The sequence below is a fragment of the Eretmochelys imbricata genome, chromosome 9 (genome assembly GCF_965152235.1).
Source record: "Eretmochelys imbricata isolate rEreImb1 chromosome 9, rEreImb1.hap1, whole genome shotgun sequence".
Lineage (NCBI taxonomy): Eukaryota > Metazoa > Chordata > Testudines > Cheloniidae > Eretmochelys > Eretmochelys imbricata.
Window position 1 is genome coordinate 42642344 of NC_135580.1, and position 19090 is coordinate 42661433.

General features: G+C 43.5%; 1 protein-coding gene across 2 annotated transcripts; it reads right to left on the reverse strand.

The window, feature by feature from the left end:
- Window positions 1-13849: 13849 nt before the first annotated feature.
- LOC144270052 (G-protein coupled receptor 35-like) lies at window positions 13850-19067 on the reverse strand. 2 transcript variants are annotated; one of them, XM_077826243.1, is made up of 2 exons: window positions 17432-19067; window positions 13850-15207 (listed from the first exon to the last, which is right to left on the reverse strand). In XM_077826243.1, exon 2 carries the CDS (start codon window positions 15190-15192, stop codon window positions 14209-14211), a length of 984 nt encoding a protein of 327 aa, XP_077682369.1. In that variant the 5' UTR covers window positions 15193-15207; window positions 17432-19067; the 3' UTR covers window positions 13850-14208. The 2 variants fall into 2 exon arrangements, with proteins under 2 accessions (XP_077682369.1, XP_077682370.1); XM_077826244.1 differs by having other exon boundaries at window positions 13850-15228.
- Window positions 19068-19090: the final 23 nt, after the last annotated feature.

The following is a 19090-nucleotide window of genomic DNA, read 5'->3' on the forward strand; positions in this document are numbered from 1 at the left end:
TGCAAAAAGTATTCACCAATTTATTGAGTTCTTTGGTGATCTTAAAAAGTTGCTGTTTGTAAAATTTTGTGGGCGTTTTTTTTTTCACATTGACACATGAAGTTTTGTAATGTCCTGTGGTTTGATGCAAAAATTGCTCTTTACAGGACTAACATGAGCATTTTGAAGCTGAATTAAATACTCCTATATCTGAATGAAAACCCATGAAATTTCAGGGTTCTGATGGCCAATTTGTAGCAGTTGCACACTATGCAAAATTGCAATTTTTGAGCTGTTCTTTTCCCCAATTTTATTGTTTCCCAAAGCCCTAGTACTGCCAAATGAACTAAAGGGTGTTTGAGGGTTGGTTGTTTCTGCTAAAAAGAGCAACAATGAAATAGTTCACACTGTTGATATTTAAACTGTCATCGCTCATTATATTTCAAAGGTAGCATAGCTGGACTATATTCCCAGTCGCTGTTTGCAGACTCCCTGAGACTGCATGGCAAAACTCTGACTTCAGAGTGAATTTTGCTTTAGTAGGGACTTAATAAACACTACAGAGTTATATAATATCGCTGTTCTAACAGCCTGGCAGTCTGTTTCTCAATGCATTAAAAGAGTTTTGCAGTCTCAGAAAACCTAGAATTATTGCATCAATGGATGAGTTACAGAACTGTATGACTCAACATTGTTATGAAGGCTACTACTGATTATGTATGTATGGCCCACTTCTTAGCTCCTTCTCACTCCAGAGACAGTTGGCACAGATCTGAGAGAGAGTCTTTAGCAGTGGAAAGTTGGTGTGGAGGATGGATCTGTAGTGTGAAAATTGTGGAATTATGTAGATAGCTAGCCCTAAAGTAATGTGAAAAAACTTGCAACCAGATTCATGGGTTGCAAATATTTTGTGCACTGGAAACACATGAGAAACTGAAGGATTATTTCACCACATAGTGGTTGGGATTTTGCAGAGGAGACTGTGACTAGATATATATGAAAATTTAGTACTGCAATGTATGTAGCGGGACCTGAACCAAAACTTCAGAGCTGAACAGTCCTGAGCGTTTGGGGGAGTATGTGCCTTTAAGCAAAACCCAGACACAGATCCAAATTTCACAGCTGGACCCTATTAAAAAATACACTGCATATTTAGTGTGTTTAGACTCTGAATCCCACATTTTGAGCCTCTTTCTAGTGGCTTATAGTGTCACATTAGTACACCGGTATCTTTTGAGGAATTAATCAGTGAAGTGTGTTATCACTAAGGTAAGAAAAAATACACTCATCAGAGCTTAGGTCTGTACTGACTTATTGGATATACTGCTCTATGTTAAACATAACACTGGGGCACCGCTTCTGCTCTAAGAAAGCTATGGGTGTTTCTATGTCTGAAGTCAATAATGCTATTCTAATAGGGCTTGATCTAAAATCACTTGATATCAGTTGAAAAAAATGGTTTTAAGACCATAATTTAATGTTTGCAGGATTGGGTGCTTCAGGCTTCCTTGCAGTTTTTCCAGTTTCAGCTTCCCTGCTGCTCCCACCCTCCTGGCCCCAGCAATGGCATGTTTCTGCCATCAGATGGCTTCATTATAAATCCAAGCACTGTTTATTTTTGCAAAGACGTTACAGCCAACTGTTGCACAGGTTTACTGGAGATTGGCTTCCCCTTGCTGTCCAGGTACTTGTGGCAAAGAGTTCCAGCAGATGTTTGCAGCATCCCTTGTACAAAATAGTGTGGCTTCTTGCCAAACATTGAGCTCTTCTTAGCCAGAATGTCTCTGAAGGATCATGGAGAGGGTGTGGTGAGCTGTTACGATCATGAACACAAGCCACTGGATAGCTGTATAAAATGTAATTGCTGAAGTTCTGACTTGACCTAACACACAGCCACCCTCAGCTGCGACAAGGGGCCTGACTCTGAATGAGACTGTTATAACAGCTGAGAAGCAATAACACTATATGACTCCATTCCCAACATGGGAATCATGGAAGCAGCATTCTTTTTTAGTAATCATGTGAAACAACTATAAGAATCCTCCCCCATTTCTGCACACTCTGTAAGGTGTGCAGGGATTTGGGGAGAGTTCCTGTGGCCTCATTCATTCACTCAGTCTCGTGCTCTTCACAGTTCAGACATTTGTATCCAGATGTATAGGTATGGAGCTTCACAGGAACTCATTCAATGGCATGGTTTCCTATGTCCTCCAATCCCAATACTATCTGACTACCAACACTTAATTATGGGCTGGATGTTAACACCCTCACTCACCCTGAGTAGAGCCTTTAGCTTAGTCTTGCTGGGCATGAGTAGACTTGCATAAAGCTTGATTTGAGTGCAAGATTAAACTGTAAACAAGGCTGTGTGCTGGACCAGATGTTTTTGGGCTAGCTGAGATAAATAGGAATGGCCTGAACTGATCAGCTTGAAATGTGGTTAAAGTGAGATGTAAGCAATTGAGCCTTACATCAGTGGTTCTCAAAGCCGGTCGCCGCTTGTTCAGGTAAAGCCCCTGGCGGGCCGGCTGGTTTGTTTACCTGCCTTGACAAACAGGTTTGGGCAATCGTGGCTCCCACTGGCCATGGTTCGCTGCTCCAGGCCAGTGGGGGCTGCGGGAAGGGCTATGGATGCGGCAGGTAAACAAACCGACCCAGCCCACCAGGGGCTTTCCCTGAACAAGCAGCAGACCGGCTTTGAGAACCACTGCCTTACATGATCTGCAAAGGGATTGGTCCTTACATGAGCCATACGACGTCCGAACCAATTAATTCAAGAAGTATATATGTTAGTAGGTAGGAAAAAATGTATATAAACTGTGTAGGGCATAACATGATTTGGAATTGTAGTCTCATCCTCTACCAAAAGCCCTGTATCTGGCCCAGGCCAGTGTGGGCATAGAGTTGTTCCATGCCTGATAAAGTAACCTGAGTGATGAGCTGCTGTCAAACTGAATTTTTGGAGCCCAAGTAAGTGTTCTCCCTGAACTGGCTGAGGTGCTCTGGATAAGCTAAATGGAAAAGGTCTCAGAGGGAATCCCAACATACCTCACCTTACAAGTAGTTTCATTTCAATATGATCATCATTGAGTAAGGGATCATTCAATGTGGACAAAGGAAGGTCAACAGATGCTGGTGCTATATTACAGTTTTTCATATAAAACAGCATGTAATTCTCACAAATGCAGTCCATGTACCCTCATTAAGCTCTTTAATTCATCCTAGTTTCTTGCACAACTTTTAATTGCAATAAAGAAGCCACACAAACATCATATCACAGTGTCTGAGACCAATTCTCATACTCCTAATATATGACTAGAGTTAGCAACTGACTATATTGACTCTGATATGCAATCACACATTTGTTTAAAGGAATATTTTCAGGGCAGTCCTAATTTCCTCTCTCCTTATGTGGATGAAATAATATTTCAACCCCCGAACCCCCGCCAATTTTTGTAGCATACAGTACAAATTATGCAAAAATATTTTTCACCAATGGCAGAAATTGTAAAAAAAATCACTAATTTTCAGTTCACAAAACAGCAACATTTAAAAATCGTTTTCATTTCTGACTTGAATTGTGGAAAGTTTGTTTTTTTGCATCTTAAACTGTTGTTTCTCCTGTGACTATCCATGAAGCAACACTTAATAGTTTCACACAGCTCTGTGTGTGGTAAGCTTGGTTACTACTAACAATGTTAATTGCAAATAATATATTACAGCTATTTTAGACTAGCATTTAGTGCATGTATAATAGGATGTCTTGGTCTTGAGCTGTCCTTGCCTTCAAAAATTTGTAACATAAATGAAGTTTCCTGAAATCCTGTGGTTACGAAGTAATAACAAATGGCATCCAAGCAGCAATTAATGTTTCCTCTGAATGAGGCCAGATGCATGAGAATTGTAACATTTTCTATTAAAGAGCAGCTGGCACTGGTGGAGTCCAAACAAAATGATCTGAATTAACAGGTAGCAAACATACCCTACAGTTGATCATATTTGCAGGGAAAAAATGCAGGTAGCTTTCTGGATTAACTTTTGCTCACACACAAGGATCTGTTTTTTTTTCAAAAGTGTCTTAATGATCTATAGAGAACAAAAGCTTTTTTTTTTAACCACATCTCTTTTCAGGTTCAGCAACTTTTATAGCCTTCTTCCAAAACTCAGGATTGTCCACTTGACTGTTGTGCAATGTGGTCTCTCTCTAAGGTCTGTGGATGCTTGGTCCCTGTACAGGCAGTCTTTGACTTTACAGCGTTTGAGTTATGCTGAACGGCACTTACGACACTTCTACATTGACACCCTGATTCGACTTACAACTATAGGTTTCGAGTTTATGACACTTGGCAATGGAGTAGATTCCGGTTCCGACTTACGACTTTCGACGCAATTGTAAGGAACCAATTGTGTCTTAAGTCCGAGGACTGTGTGTACTGTATATCCAGTCTCCCTGTTGGTCATCTTCCGTTCACGGTCATTGGAAGGGCCATCCTATTAATATACCTCTTGGGGCTCCACTGGCTACTTCCATACCTGCATAACCTTGTCCCCCTTAACTTATATACACCAAAACCTCAAGATGATTAATGATGTAAAAAAATCACCAAACATTAAAGACCAAAGACTTTTTTTAAAGGGATTTTTTAAATGCTTTTGAAAGCAGAAGTCATCTTCAGCTGGCAGTCTCAGCACTTAGTATCCAAAGAAGTTCTCAGACAAAAGCTGACATAAAGAGGGACTGCAAACATTTTGTTTTCAGGGGGTATTTGATTGGAATGTATCTATCAACTGCTACAAGGTTGATAATGCAAATGATCCTGGGCCTATTTGTATAATAAATGGATTCTAAGACTAAGCACATTGTATCGTGCTTCTTTTCCTTTCTTTGAAAAAAGCTTTTGAGGGGCAAGTGAAGAGCAGAGAGCAGACTGCCATGACTAAGTTGGTCGTGTACACTTTGAGTTCTGGCCATTTCTTCTGTTTACAGCATAATACCCATAAAGCCAAGGCACTAAATACGATGCCAAAAAGGAAAACTGGGACGTAAACTATCAGTTGAATAAGCTGAACCATTTCATACATTTTCATGCTGTTGCCGCTGCAGTTGTGTGCCATCATTACACGCCTTTATTGTAAAATAAGGTTTTAAAGACATGAAATAGAACAAGACACTGTTACCTGGGGTGCCTGGGGCAGCCCTCACTGAAAATCCCAAGGTCAGGGCAGTCCAATGCAAAAATGAGAGCAGATTCTCCCAAAATGTGGTCAACACTGAAGTTAGACTCCCCAGCCAGTCACAAACTGCTCCTGGTCCCCCACACTGGTTATCAAGAAGCTAAAAAAGAAACCACACAGCCCCCTTTATTGCATTCCAGTTCTCTGGCTCCCAATCTGCACATATGTCCAGTATGGTGAGAAATTCTTTAAAAACTCTGCTCACTATACAAAATGGTCTCAGACCACAGGCATACTACATGCCTTGTTGACTCATAAGTATATCCCCTAGTTCCTTTCAGTGGGTTCATTGTACATATGATGATCCTTGATAGGCCATTGAACAGGTATGCTGATACCAATCTGTCTTCACAAGCACAAGTTTTGAAATACAGATATACCATACATATCTGTAATTGAGAATACAAAGGTGATACAAACATATAAACAAGGTTATCATACTTGGCAAATTATAACATTTTTGTAGATGCCTTACATGGAATAGCTGGTCAGATTCCTTGCGATTTTAGAATATTGGTATCAACAATACCATAAAGTCTCTCCCATATGTCAGACACAATTGGGTTTTTTTTGGTTTTTTTTTTTGTGACCTGAAGAAGAGCACTGTGTAAGCTCTAAAGTTTCTCTCTCCCTCTCTCTCACACACACATCAATGGATGTTGGCCCAACCTCACCCCCTCCCTTATCTGGACCCAACAACACTGCATGAAATATCTAAAAGTGGCAGTTTCTCTTCCGTGGGCTTGCTCTCTCTGTACGTGTAATGTAAGTGTGTAATTGGGTCAGCTTGTGTTTAATTTTGGCAAGACTCCATTCAGCATGTGTTGATTTTCCAGTGCTAAAATTCAATCTACTTAATGGTATTCCTTTATGTCTTAGATTTACTGTAGACAAGAGATTGGGATATTTTACATTTTTATGTTTTCCATTGTCCCTTATATTTTAAATCTAAAATATTATCCTATTATTTATTAGAATTACGGTAGCACCTAGAGGCTACAACTGAGATCAGTGCCTCATTGTGTTTTAAGCAAGGTATACACACAGTCTCTGCCCATAAGTGCTGAGAATTTACTTTTCTTCCATTTCACCTTTACATCATTCCAGTCTTGCTTCTAGACACCAGATGCCAACTGTTAGCAGAAAATGACTTCTCCCAGTGGCGACCTCTGGCATTCTCAAAGGTCTGTTGCAGCCCTCCTGGAATGGGGTAGCCTTGTCCCTGACACTTCCTCTGGCTTTAAAGGGCCAATATAGTCTCATTTGAGGGACCTTAATACATTAAATATGAAAATGAATAATGCAATACGTGCAGTGGCCTCTGCATTATATGTCAATAAAATCTATTATTTTAGACCATCCCCCTCATTTTTGATATGCCTGAGATTTTTGCATTAACCACATGGACCGATGTTATAGAAATTGTCAGAGGGGACGAGGGAAGCTTGTTCAGCAGGCTAGTGCTTTTCTTTAAACTCAGGGGTGGACAATCATATAAGGGTCCAATGGTTCAAATGAACTAGAGTGCTAGTGTAACAACTGGGCCTACACATTTACCCTAATTGTAAGCTCAACTGTAAGGAGTGAAAGTTCATAGAATGTCACAATAACCTGTAACACATGTTGATGGCAAAAGGTGTGAAAGGGAAACAGACTGAATTAGTCCACACAAAAAGCCCTACTGATATAGTTCAAGGACTGTGTTTAAAATCATGTCCCGGGCCGGGGGAGAGGGGAATGTGAGCACAAAAATTAATGAACCAAACTTGAGCTGTTGGAAATTAGGCCTAGTTAGAGGAAAAAATAACAAGGGGTGGGCTATTCCAATCATCATTCAATTCAACTTTATTAGCTTCCACATGCTATGTCTTTTATGGATACATAGAGCAAACATATACAATCCACCAAAACAGCTACTTCCACATGATACTTAAAATACTAATCAGAACTTACTAAAAACTTTCTTCTTTAGCAAGATTCTAAACAACCAAAAATTGCCACTGAGTTAATTAATATGGGAGATTGAGAAAATATTAAAAATGTTCACTTTTGAAATGGTGATAAAGCTGCCTTTTTTCTTTCTTTCTTTTTTAAACAACCCCAGTGTGCTCTCAGAAAACTCTACAATCCAGAAGACGTTGAGGAAGATTCTCCAGTGCTCCAGATGTACATGGGAAAAAAGGAAGATGTGCAGAGACCCTTCCACATCTGCCATTTGAGGACAGCAGTTTCCATGGTTTAGAATCTTAGCTGAGTAAATGCGGGCTTGAAAACTCAGTCAAGAATGGTTCAAAACCAAAAGCTGTCTTCAAAGTAGAAAACCAGAGGGGAAATTTAGACGCATGACTCATAGCCAGCTCGTCTTCTCGAATAATGTCTGCCACTCCCTTTTGAGCAGTTGATTAAAAGACATTGACAATAGGTGAGTAATAGAAAAACCCAATGGGGCTATAATAAATTGAAGGGTATTTTCCCATGGAAATAAGGAATACAGGTTGTTCCTCCACCTCCAGAAGATGAGGCACATCTTATCATTTCCTTTAGGTAATCTTAAAAGAGAAGACTTTAGGGGGAAAAAATTAGCAGGAGAAGAAGCTGACAGCCAACCAGCACTGGAGTGAGCTTCACCATTATAGCTGCCATCCTCACCATCTCCTCGGACCTTAGGAGCCAGCATGACACCATTGTGCTGCCTTCAACCTAACCCCGAGGACTATCCTAACCAAACAGACCAGATGACACCCTACCTGCATTGGCTCTGGCTAAATCCCAAACAGCTGTGATGTGAGACTTTGTCACCGTCCTGTCCCCCCCATGTCCTTTTCCTTCCCTACCTCATTTCTCCTCTCTCTCTCTCTCTCTTTCTGTCTCCATCTATCTAACAGGAGTCTGGCTTAGCTGCCCAAAACTGTATGTTTTGCAACAGTGCTATACATCTGTGCCCAGAGAGGCAGCTAAAAGCAATGCCCAGAACAGCCCCATGCTGGCACAAGTTTGCCAGGTCTCAGAGTGGCTGATCAGACCATGTGTATGCCTGTGTTTTTCCAGCAGTGAAGGTGCAAGTGAGAGTCAATGCTAGAGACTGCATTTTCTACCTTTTGTTCATTTGTGTGTGTGTGTGTGTGTGTGTGGTTTTGTCTTCTAGGAAACAGGAACAGCCCCAGCTCCAGCCATCTGCTTCTTGGGAAGTTAATACTGTACTATCTTAAAGACTGTCAGACATGGGGGAGGTTCTTTCTAAATATTCTTTCCAGATAACCTGGGTGGGGAGGTGCTCAAATGAAATACTTACTCAGTACTTTACATTTCAAATGCTGTAACTGTATTCCCTTTTTCTGTATCTTCTAATAAAAGGTGAAGAAAATTAATGGTGTGTTTGCCCTAGTACTGAGCAGCTGAAGTCTCTGTATACCAGCCCTTGACCTTGTTTACAACTGTACAATGCTGGACAATTACAGGTTCCTGCCTGGTAACACCTTTACCTCGCTGAAAGTAATTGAGATGTTACCTCGCTGAAAGCTGTTCTGGCTCCTCCCTGCAAACTGGAGGGGACCCTACCATTGGGCCCATTGAAAGTAATACATCAGGCCCAATGGTAGGGTCCCTTACAGTTTGTGGGGAGGAACCAGAACAGCTGCATGGAATGTGGGAGCTGGCTGGCTGAGTGGGGCTGGCACCTAAGCTGACCAGTCAGTGTGAGAGAGACAAACAGCCCCCTCAGCCTAGCTAGCAGGCTGAAGAATCCCCTCCTTGCCCAGATGCAGTAAGGAGCTGCCCAGTGTCTCTCCAGGCTTCCCCTCCTCCCTGCCCAAAACTAGGACTGGCTGACAGGCACAAACAAGTCTGGGTGCTATCTGTGAGCAGGGCACTAAATGTGATCAGAACTCCCTTGAGCCTAGCAGATCATACAGGCGTACTGATACATAGGTCAGGGCTATGGTCGGTGGGGGATTGCTCACAGTTACTTATGGAATCAGCCATTCCTTATGTCTGCATTCACCTATTGCAGAGGTCACCAACTGGTTGATCGCGATCGACTGGTCAATCCTAGAGTATCTCCCTCCACTCGCTGCTCCTGCCTGCAAGCACCACCCCCGTAGCTCCCATTGGCTGGGAACAGGGAGCTGTGGCCAATGGGAGCTGGAGAGGGGCAGTGCGTGGAGCTAGGGGCCACAGGGCATGTTGGTCCCTTCCAGCAGCAGTGTGGGGCTGGGTTAGGCAGGGAGCCTGCCTTAGTCTTGTTGCGCCGCCGACCAGGAGCTGCTGGAGGTAAGTGCTGCCTGGCGGGAGGCCGCATCCCAACTCCCAGCCCTGAGACCCCTCCCAGAGCCAGCATCCTGTACCCCCCTCCTGTACCCCAAACCCCCTCCCAGAGCTGGCACCCTGTATGCCCTCTTGCACCCCAACCTTCTGCCCCAGCTCTGACCCCACCCCCAGAAACAGCACCCTGTACCCCTCCTGCACCCCAACACTCTGCCCTAGCCTGGAGCCCCCTCCTGCACCCAAACTCCCAGAACCCTCACCCTGCACCCCCTCCAACACTCTGCCCCAGCCCAAAGCCCCCCTCCTGCACCGAAACTCCCTCTCAGAGCTTGCACCCCTCAATCCCTCCTGCACCCCTACCCCCTGCCTTAGGCTCAGCCCAGAGCCCCCTCCCACACTGCAAACCCCTCGGCCCCAGCCCAGAGCCTGGGCCCCTCCCAAACCCCGGGCCCCTCCCAAACCCCTACCCCAGCCTGGTGAAAGAGGGTGGGGGAGAGCAAGTGATAGGGGGGATGGAGTGAGTGGGGCGGGGCTTTGGGGAAGGAGCGGGGTAAATACTGGGTTACCCTTAAATTCAAAAAGTGATCTCGGGCATAAAAAATGTTGGTGACCACAGACCTATTGTATCTTTTTGGCATTAAACTTTTATAATGAATGTATGAACTGACATTGTTTCCCTTGCTTTATTTCTTCCATCTTTTGTCATTTTGGGTTCCTTCTCTCCTGTCCTTTTCTTTCCAGAATGTGACTGTAGCTTTTTTCCCCTTCTTTCAGTGTCAGTTTTCCTTCTCATTTTTACCCATCTACCCTTTATCCTGCCCCGCCCTGGTTCCTTGCCCCTTCTTCTGTTCTCTCATCCTCACTGGCCTCTTCCCTTGCCTGAGCCTCAGGAATCTTCTGTGGAAAGGGAAAAGCAGGTGCTGAAAAGTGATTGATTTGCAGAGGGGAAGCATAGGAGGTGGGAACAAATGCAGCTGAGAGGAGACAAACAGATGCAAAATTCCTCACTTTCTATCCCTACTGCAAACCCGGGCTTCCCTGGAGCCCTAGATTTGTACCCAGCTGCTATTTGCTGCTTTTCCTTGGTATCACACAAACTAGTTTTTAATTGTCAGTCATTTTTTGTTCTTTGCAGGTCAGCTTTGAAAACCAGAATGTTTGCTAATATGAACCAGGCTCTGTGAAAAACGAAAGGTTTCCACAGTAAAGAGAGCGGGCTTCTGTAAAGCATTGAACAGAGAATGAATCAAAAGAAACATGAAAAACAGTCACACTAATCATGGACCAGATATTCTATTCAGCCATAATTTAGAGCTGGGGGATACCATTTAGCCACATAAAGTGCTGTAAAGCAGCAGAGTGTCAGGGGCTTTTAGTGATGAAGATATAAATGTACACAGAGACAGGCAACACAACTGGGAATCATGGCCTTAAATCTTTGCTGGTAGCATTGCAGTGCTAGCATTGTGGTTCTGTCAGTGTGAAAGGGAAATGATCAGAAAATAGTGAAGGAAATAAGCATGTAAAAATGGCCTGATTTTCAAAGGTGCTAAGCACCTAGGACGTGCAGTGAAATTCAGACTTAAAACTACACCAAAAAACTAGATTCACTCTTCTGTAAGGCGGTGCAAATTCTACCTGTTTATGTTACCATGGCCTGCTCCACAGAGGGAAGAGGCACCCAAGGGACAGTGGAGGGCAAAGGTAACACTACACCAGGTGAGATCAGCTTTTGTCTGCCTCAAGGAGCCTTAGTGATACAGGCAATGACTCAGCAACCTTCCCCCCCTTAACTTTGCTTCCATCCTGGCCAATGTACTTCATTTTTGGTGCAGCACTGACTGGAGGTGGGCTCTTAAACAAAATTGAAGTTACAGGTACCTTGGGCTATCATACCCCATCTCCTGGGGCCCTGTGGAAGGGTGTTCAGCTCCAACCCTGAATCAGTGAAACACAGTGCAGTCAAAGGTGTATACAAAACATGCAACAAACCCAGCAGGTGCTTTCTATATAGTGCATCAGTCACACAAACTGCCTCAAATTAATTCCGCCATGCCCTCAAAAGCAAGGAAACAAACTGCACTGCAGCCCTATAGTCAACTGGTGAAAATAAAACTCAAGATTAAGAGTTGCCTGCAGTGCACAAAACTACTGCGAGAAAAGCCTCCACACAACAAAGGGGCCTTGCTCCAACGGATGTTGCCCCATGCACAATTACTCTGATGTTAAAAAAAAAAAAAAAGCCCACACAATCACTAACCTCACAACATTTTTGCTATGTGTTAAATGTACTTCCTGCCCAATGGCAGCGCTGTCTCTGAAGCTCTCACCTAACTCTGGTGCACAAACGGCCATTATTATCTTTTTTTGGCCCAAACTTTTCAATAGGATGGGAGCAGATACTTGTTGTGAATCATCAAGGAAGAGAAAAGTTTAACCTGCATCACTCAACTGTGTTGTTGATTTTGCAAACATATATAACACTTGCATTTATGGTTTGCCTAGGCATACAGGGCTAGTGTGTGCTTTTAGCCTTGATTAAGTGATAGTGTGTAAACAGCACCTCCCAAGGAGAGGCCCTCTAGAGATGTTGTGACTCAGACACACCCTGCACAATGGGCAATAAAGCTACTGTGTGGCTTAAGTGACAGTGCCTCACCTGTGTTTCTGCAGAGCAGCTCTTCCCTTGTTTTTTCTTCAGCGGCATGCCTGCGGCAGCCCTCCCACTGCATCAAATTTTTTCTTTCTTGGAGGTGTGCGATCAAAAAAAGTTTGGAGACCATTGATCTGGGCTAACCTGCATAACACTGGCCATAAGACTTCCCTAAATTAATTCCTTCTACATGTGACTTTTCTACGAGGTGCTGACAGCAGCAACAGTGGCTTGGTTTAAATATCTAGGGGCTCCTCTTAAAACTAACATGCACCACTGGCTTGAGCATCCAACCAGAAACCTGGGAAAACTTAAATATCTTACCTTGGAACCCCTGATCATCATTGCCACTGCTATAATCACATCATCTTTCACATGCGATCATCATTTACTGTGGAGGAAGGACAAATGGCATTTTGAACCCTTGAGCAGCGTCCACACCAGCAAGGATTCCTTCCTTCCTACAAAGTAGAACCCCTTTCCACTTCCTCTCCCAGCTCATGGCCATATGCCGCTTTACAGGGGTACATAATTGAGATTGTGGTTTTGGTGAGCCCCTCACTCAGGGTGTATTAAGTACAGTTTAGCTACCTTTTCATCACACAATAAGAGGAACATTTCATTACCCCGACATCCAAAACTGAAATGACTAACCAAAAATTATTCGAAGGAACACACTGGCATAGTGAACGCCACTGAAATATGCTCATTCTAGCTCTGCTCCCGGGTCATAAGATGATGGCAGCAGAGAGCACCTTCCTCTCCCACTGTAAGACTACCCTTGTAAGGTTGTTACTGAACTCTGTAGAAATTCATTCAGTGAGATTATAGTCTCATTTCTTCACATTTTATGCATAGTGTTGCTATTTTACTTCGTATCATTTGCCATGTCACACAACACACAATACTTTGTACATCTCCCTCATTTCGTACAATATTAGACCTTTTAATTATTATTACAAACTGGGGAGGGGAGAACTTCCATAATTGTAACAATGCACCAGATTAAAACAAAACTTCTTCAACAGAAATTGAGCCTTGTTCTCATGTCACCCTTTACTAGAGGGATCTCTGAACTTTGTTGGGAAGATCCTGTGTGCCGCAATTTAGCCTTAGGAGACCACAACTCCCATGATGCCTTGAGGGAAAGAGTGAGACACTTCCCCTTCCAGGGAGTGCAGGGAGCGAGGCGGTGGACTCCATTTTGGGAAAGGAGCAAGATTGCTGGTGTGGCGCTCTGTCCATACCAGGAGCTGCTGCTGAGAGCCTGCAGGGGCTTTGACTTAGATACATGCCACTGATTATTATTATTATTAGAATAGCTTTATTCCTAGAGGTTTCCAAGGCACACCCTTGAGTGTCTACAGGGGCCAGGAGGTGGAAGCACTGCCAAATTTAAATTCCTTTAGGAGTAAAGGGCCTGTAGTAGAGGGGTGGATAGAGGATTCTCACCTATCCAACATCACCACTGGGGTACTCAGGATCTCCTTGAATGTCAACAACATCAGGCGCCCAGGCACACAGGAAAAGGGGGGTTACACCAGTATTTGACTAGTGTTGGTGATAATTCTGCTAATTGAGATAAGCTGAATTCTGATAGCAGCTTCAGGCTTCAAATGTATACTATTTGGCTGAGAGCAGCAGGAAGGAAAATAGCAGATTGTAAATTATGCAAACCCAATATAATGTGAAAGATACACATCTCAGTATTTACATTTTGCTACTGCATCGGTTTTATTGTAAACATGTTCACAGCAGTACAAGAAACTAACTGACCCTTGTAGTGATGCAAGAAAGCTGCCTGTAGTTAGCTGGTTAATGTTGTATATGCAAAGGAAATCATGGCAATAATAAAATACGCATATGCATAGCTTCAAAGAGAGACATTGATCCTGACTGGAATCTCAGTTACATTGGTGTAAATCAGAAGTAACTTTGTTGAAATCACTGGAATTGGAATGCTGTAAGATGAGTACAGTATAAGTGAGATCAGAATCAGGTACACTTTGAGGAAGTTTATGTGACTATTACCCATGATAATTACAGATTTTATGGCAAGTCAATGGAGCTATGACAATTTATATCAGCTGTGGATCCGCCCCTGTATCATGCATTTTTCTGTGATCACTTAGTGCATTTGTGGTTATGGTTTGGCTTTGATTTGATCTAGACTTCAGAGATTTAAAAGGGGGTAACAGAGAAGAAGCTTCCTGAAATTCCTTGGCTACAAAGTAATAACAAAGTGTATCTAAACAGCAGTTACAATTTGCTACCCACGCAGCCACACGAATAAAAAGGCTTGCATTCTGGCGTAAAGAGCAGGCAGCTCCAGCTGCGTCCATTGCATACCTAACAAGTAGCCCGACATTAAAAGGCAAAAAACATATGATAAATACACTCAGGTTCATAGAGACAATCCAGAGAGCCTTCTGGATTGATGTTTCCTCAGGTGGACTCATGTTTTTCTTCATCTTCAGACACTGGATGACTTGAACAGAACAAAAAGTCAGTATTATTAGTGGTATAAAAAAACCCCAAATACCTGACACCAGTGTAGTTACTGCAGGTTCACCAGAAGTTTTCTGAAAGCACTTTTTTTCTTTTTCCTCAGAAAATCGTGGGTTGAAGTATGCATAAATGATTATTATTATCCAAAGAAATCCGCAGCTAACAGCTGCCTTCAGTGGGGACCTGAAACTCTTTGCTTTCAGGGGGTACTTAATTGCAATGAATCGGTCGACTGCTATAAGGGTGATGATATAAATGCTTACAGGCATGTTTGTAAAATATATAGTCTGTATGACATAGCACAGTTCATCTATGGGATGTTCAGTCCTGTGAAAATGCACAATGAAAGGCAACGTGAAGAGCAGAAAACAGTCTGCAATAACCAAGTTGATCATGTACACTCTGGTTTCTGTCCATTTTTTCAGCTTGCAGCAGAATACCAGGAAGGCAATGACATTAAATATAACTCCAAAAAAGACAATTGGGATGTAAATAATCAATTGTAAAAGGTTAAGATTTTCATGCATTGTGACGTTCATGCTGCTGCAGTTCATCCTGATAAGTAGTTACTGCAATGGAAGAATTAAGAGCTGTGAAATACAACAGAACACACTGGTGATTAATTTACAACTTATTTATTCTTCTAATGTTCACATCTTGTAGGGGCCTAAAATCCCTTAGACATCTAAGTTTCTGCCACAAAGCTGCCTCAGCCCTGACACCACTGCACAGCTAACATGCTGCCTGTAGGCCTTGAAGCAGGATTTTCAAACTAGGCAGAGGAACATGCTGTCTTGTCAGCAGGGCCCAATCCTGTCGGTGTGCTCTGAGCATGCTTGAGCCTGGATACCTGGCAGAGGCTGCAGGAGGAGGGCCAGAGATACAGGCTACCAATTGGTGTGTGGGCATGCGGGAGTGGGGGGCAGCAAAGCAATCACACAAAACAGCTGGGGGCACAGGAAAACACAGGTCGAGTGTGAGAGAGGTAATGAGCATTACCAGGAGGCAGAGAGTGAGAGAGACAATTTCAGCTGCTAGGGCATGGGTTACGGAAGAGGCTGACCTGGCATAGGTGCCTAACTTTAGATAAGCGCCTGTGGCTAAGCATCCTGAGTGGCATGAGGTGCCTATCTGTGGCTTGTCAGGCAGGTGCACCATGTCAGCCTCTTAGGCCCCTCTTCCTGTCCCTTTCCTCAGCATTTAACTCCTGGCTGGCTTTTAGACAGCTCCCTGCTCAGCTTGCTGGCTTCTAAGGATCCCTTTCTTAGGAGACTAGCTCTGCTGTCTAGACATTGTCCAGATCCAGAGAGAATTAGTAATTTAGATTGCAGTCTTTATATGATGCCAGCACTCCAAAGCCAGGTAATCATGGCCTATAAAAATTAAGGACCAAATCGCCTTACAGTTTTCATTCATTTCCCAGGTAAAACTCCTAACTGCAATCAATGGGTTTGATTCTCAGTTATGCCGAGGCTCCTTTACAGTGTTCTGGCAGTGTAAAGGGCCTTAATACTAATGCAAATGTAATTTGGTGCCTACTTTGAGCCCCTTTACACTGCCAGAGTGGTACAAAGGGGCCTTAGTGTAAATGAGACTCAGGCCTCAAGTATTTTTCTACTTAGGTTCTGGTGAAAGCGGAGATGTGCATGTCTTTATCTGTACCCCAATAAAGCCTGAGGCACATCCCTCGGCCTGGGCCGCTTCCCGCAGCCCCCATTGGCCTGGAGCGGCGAACCGTGGCCAGTGGGAGCTGCGATTAGCCGAACCTGGGGACACGGCAGGTAAACAAACCTACTTGGTCCGCCAGGGGCTTTCCCTGAACAAGCGGCGACCCTAGTTTGAGAACCACTGAGTTAGAGCAAAGCAATTTTTAGTGGCCAAGATATAGGGCCAGACCCAACACCCACCAAAGTCAGTCTGGAGACTCCCATTGGCTTCAGAATCATTGTTGGATCAGGCATTGCATAACGCTAATAGTATATCAGTTTGTTAACATTTACAATCCCAAATCTCAACTGTTCATGATATTCCTAAAATTAGCATTTTTAGTATTTTAGGGGGGTGGGGGGGATTTTCGAAAGAGCCAAAGGAAATCAGATGACATACTTCCATTGAAAGTCAATCAGTTTTGTGTGCCTAACTCCCTTTGGCTTTTTTGAAAATCCCAGCCTGCATTATTATTGTTCATTATTTTCACTGGGGTAGCACTGAGAAACGACAGCTCCATAATCCATAGGCACTGATTAGACACACAATGAAAAGAGGATCCTTGTCCCCAGTGATCTAATAGTCTCTGCCTCCATTTCTCTATCTATAATATAGGGGTAGTCACCCTTACTCACCTCGCTGAGTGTTGCAAGATTAAACTAATTCATGGTTTTAAAATGCTTTAAAATCCCAATTCAGAAGATGCTATAGAAGTACAAAGTATCACATAATTATGATCAATAATAAGAATGATGTGTTTTGTCTCTCACTACAAACAGCAAATATAATCTAAAACAGAGTGATTCAATGCATGGGAGAACAAGCACACAGAAAGTAACAAAAGTTAGAGTAAAAGTAGGTGGAGAGAAAACCTGCAGAAAGACAGCAGCATTTGAAAAAGTGCCATCAAAAGTATATGAAAGTAGAATTTTTAGCGTGCTGACCTAACTGCTGATTAATAGCCATTTTAACCTTAAAAATAAAAAGTAGTAACCTGCCTACTAATGATTGAGAAGCCTCACTGTGGCCCAAGTCTGTATTTACTAGTGCAAATTGCATAAGAATGATGAAAGAATTAAAAGTTACCTGCTTCTTTGTAGCTCACTGCACAATTAATTTACTCCACAAGAAAAGCTTTGGTTCAGCACAGATTAGCTTATCTGAATGCCATGGAGTACATTTAATAGACTCAGATTTTGTTCCACTTGATGCTGCTTATTGTTCAGGGCACAAGTCCAATGATTCTTTCATCACTAGCTCTGAAGTAAAAAAGCACAATGACCAAATCTCCTCCTGTTCCTCCAGACCGTCGGGTATGTTTCATGATTAAACTTCCTTTTTAGTGACAAATGTTTCTCTGGTGCCTCCTACTTATTCCATTACATCAGTGCAACCCTCTACAGCAGTGCTTCTCAAGCTATCCGATGTGGGGGACCGGCATTTTTTCCCCCCAATGTGCATGCAGACCTGCAGTCGATGAGTAGCTACCACTTTGAGTAGCACCGCTCTACTGTACAGTTTTCCCCCAGCAAGGAACTGATACTAATATTCACAGTCATCAACTCAAAGATAAGTATAGTAATTTGTGGAAGGAAAACTATAATGTTTTCTAATTGGTTTTGCAGCAGCAGCAAGTCCTACACTGACATCAGTGGAAAACAAAACTTTTTATTTAGCCACAGAACAAGCAGTCAGTCAGCAAGCAGTTCAATGCCTACTAACATTCCTGAGCTGGATTATTATTGGCTGGGCACTTCAGAAACCCAGAAGCAAGGGCAGCAGAACGAGGTTGCACATGGGGGAAGCAATGTCCTGTTTCTCCTTGGTCTGGCTGTTGTCAGTAAGGGTGTCTGTGATGGGGCACACAACTCACCACTAACCTGGTGCTTCCTCCTGGCTGCTCTGGGGATTAGTTCACCAGATTGATGCTCATTCCCGCTGTTGCATGCCGCCACTCCATCTCTCTCTCTCTCTCTCTGGTCTGCAGCCCCTCTTTCATTCCAGGAACCGCTACGTCCTCTTCATGACCTTCCAGCCAGGTCACTCAGTGTTCCCCCCTTCCGGGGTATATCAAAGTCTTTTCTTCAGTAGTCCTAGGCAGGCTTCCCATTCACTGCCTCAGGTGCCACTCCTTCAGTGGCTGGTAGGAGAACCCAAGCCCACCCTCTACTCTGGGGGTCCAGTTCAGGGACCCTCAACCCAGCAGTTCTGGACTTCCCCTCTTCTGCCCCCACTGCTCCTTCCCTGGACTTCTTCTTTCAGTTCCTGGCTTCCCTCCTCCCAGGGAGTGACTGCAGCCTATAAATTTCTGCAGCCACTAAAGACGCCTCCCTCTTTCCAGGGAGTGTCTGCCCTTTCCCAGCAGCAGTCCCGGTCTGTTGCCAGCTTCCTCGTTTTATTCTGCCTATTCGTGTACTGCTGAAACTGAAATCAATTCCCTGGCTCTTCCTTCAGGTGCAGCCTGTGGAATTAATAGGCCTACCTGGCTACCTTAACCCCTTCCAGTTCTGTGTGGGGTGGACACTCCTTCACAGTGTCAATTATGATAGTGCTACTTTTCTCTGATAAGTGGACTGAAATTACCAACTCTTTCCATATAGGACACTGAAAAGCCAATAGATGGTATGTTATGGTCACTACCCACTTCAGGTGGTGTTGAGCCAATGATACGAAGGTGAAGGCTATGTCTCAATTACATCTGAGCCATCCCGTTCCCCATATACCTTTTTAAAATGTTCCCAAGTA

Bases quoted from the DNA above. Each gene is read 5' to 3' on its own strand.
- LOC144270052 (XM_077826243.1), bottom strand. From the start codon at position 15,192: ATGAACTGCAGCAGCATGAACGTCACAATGCATGAAAATCTTAACCTT.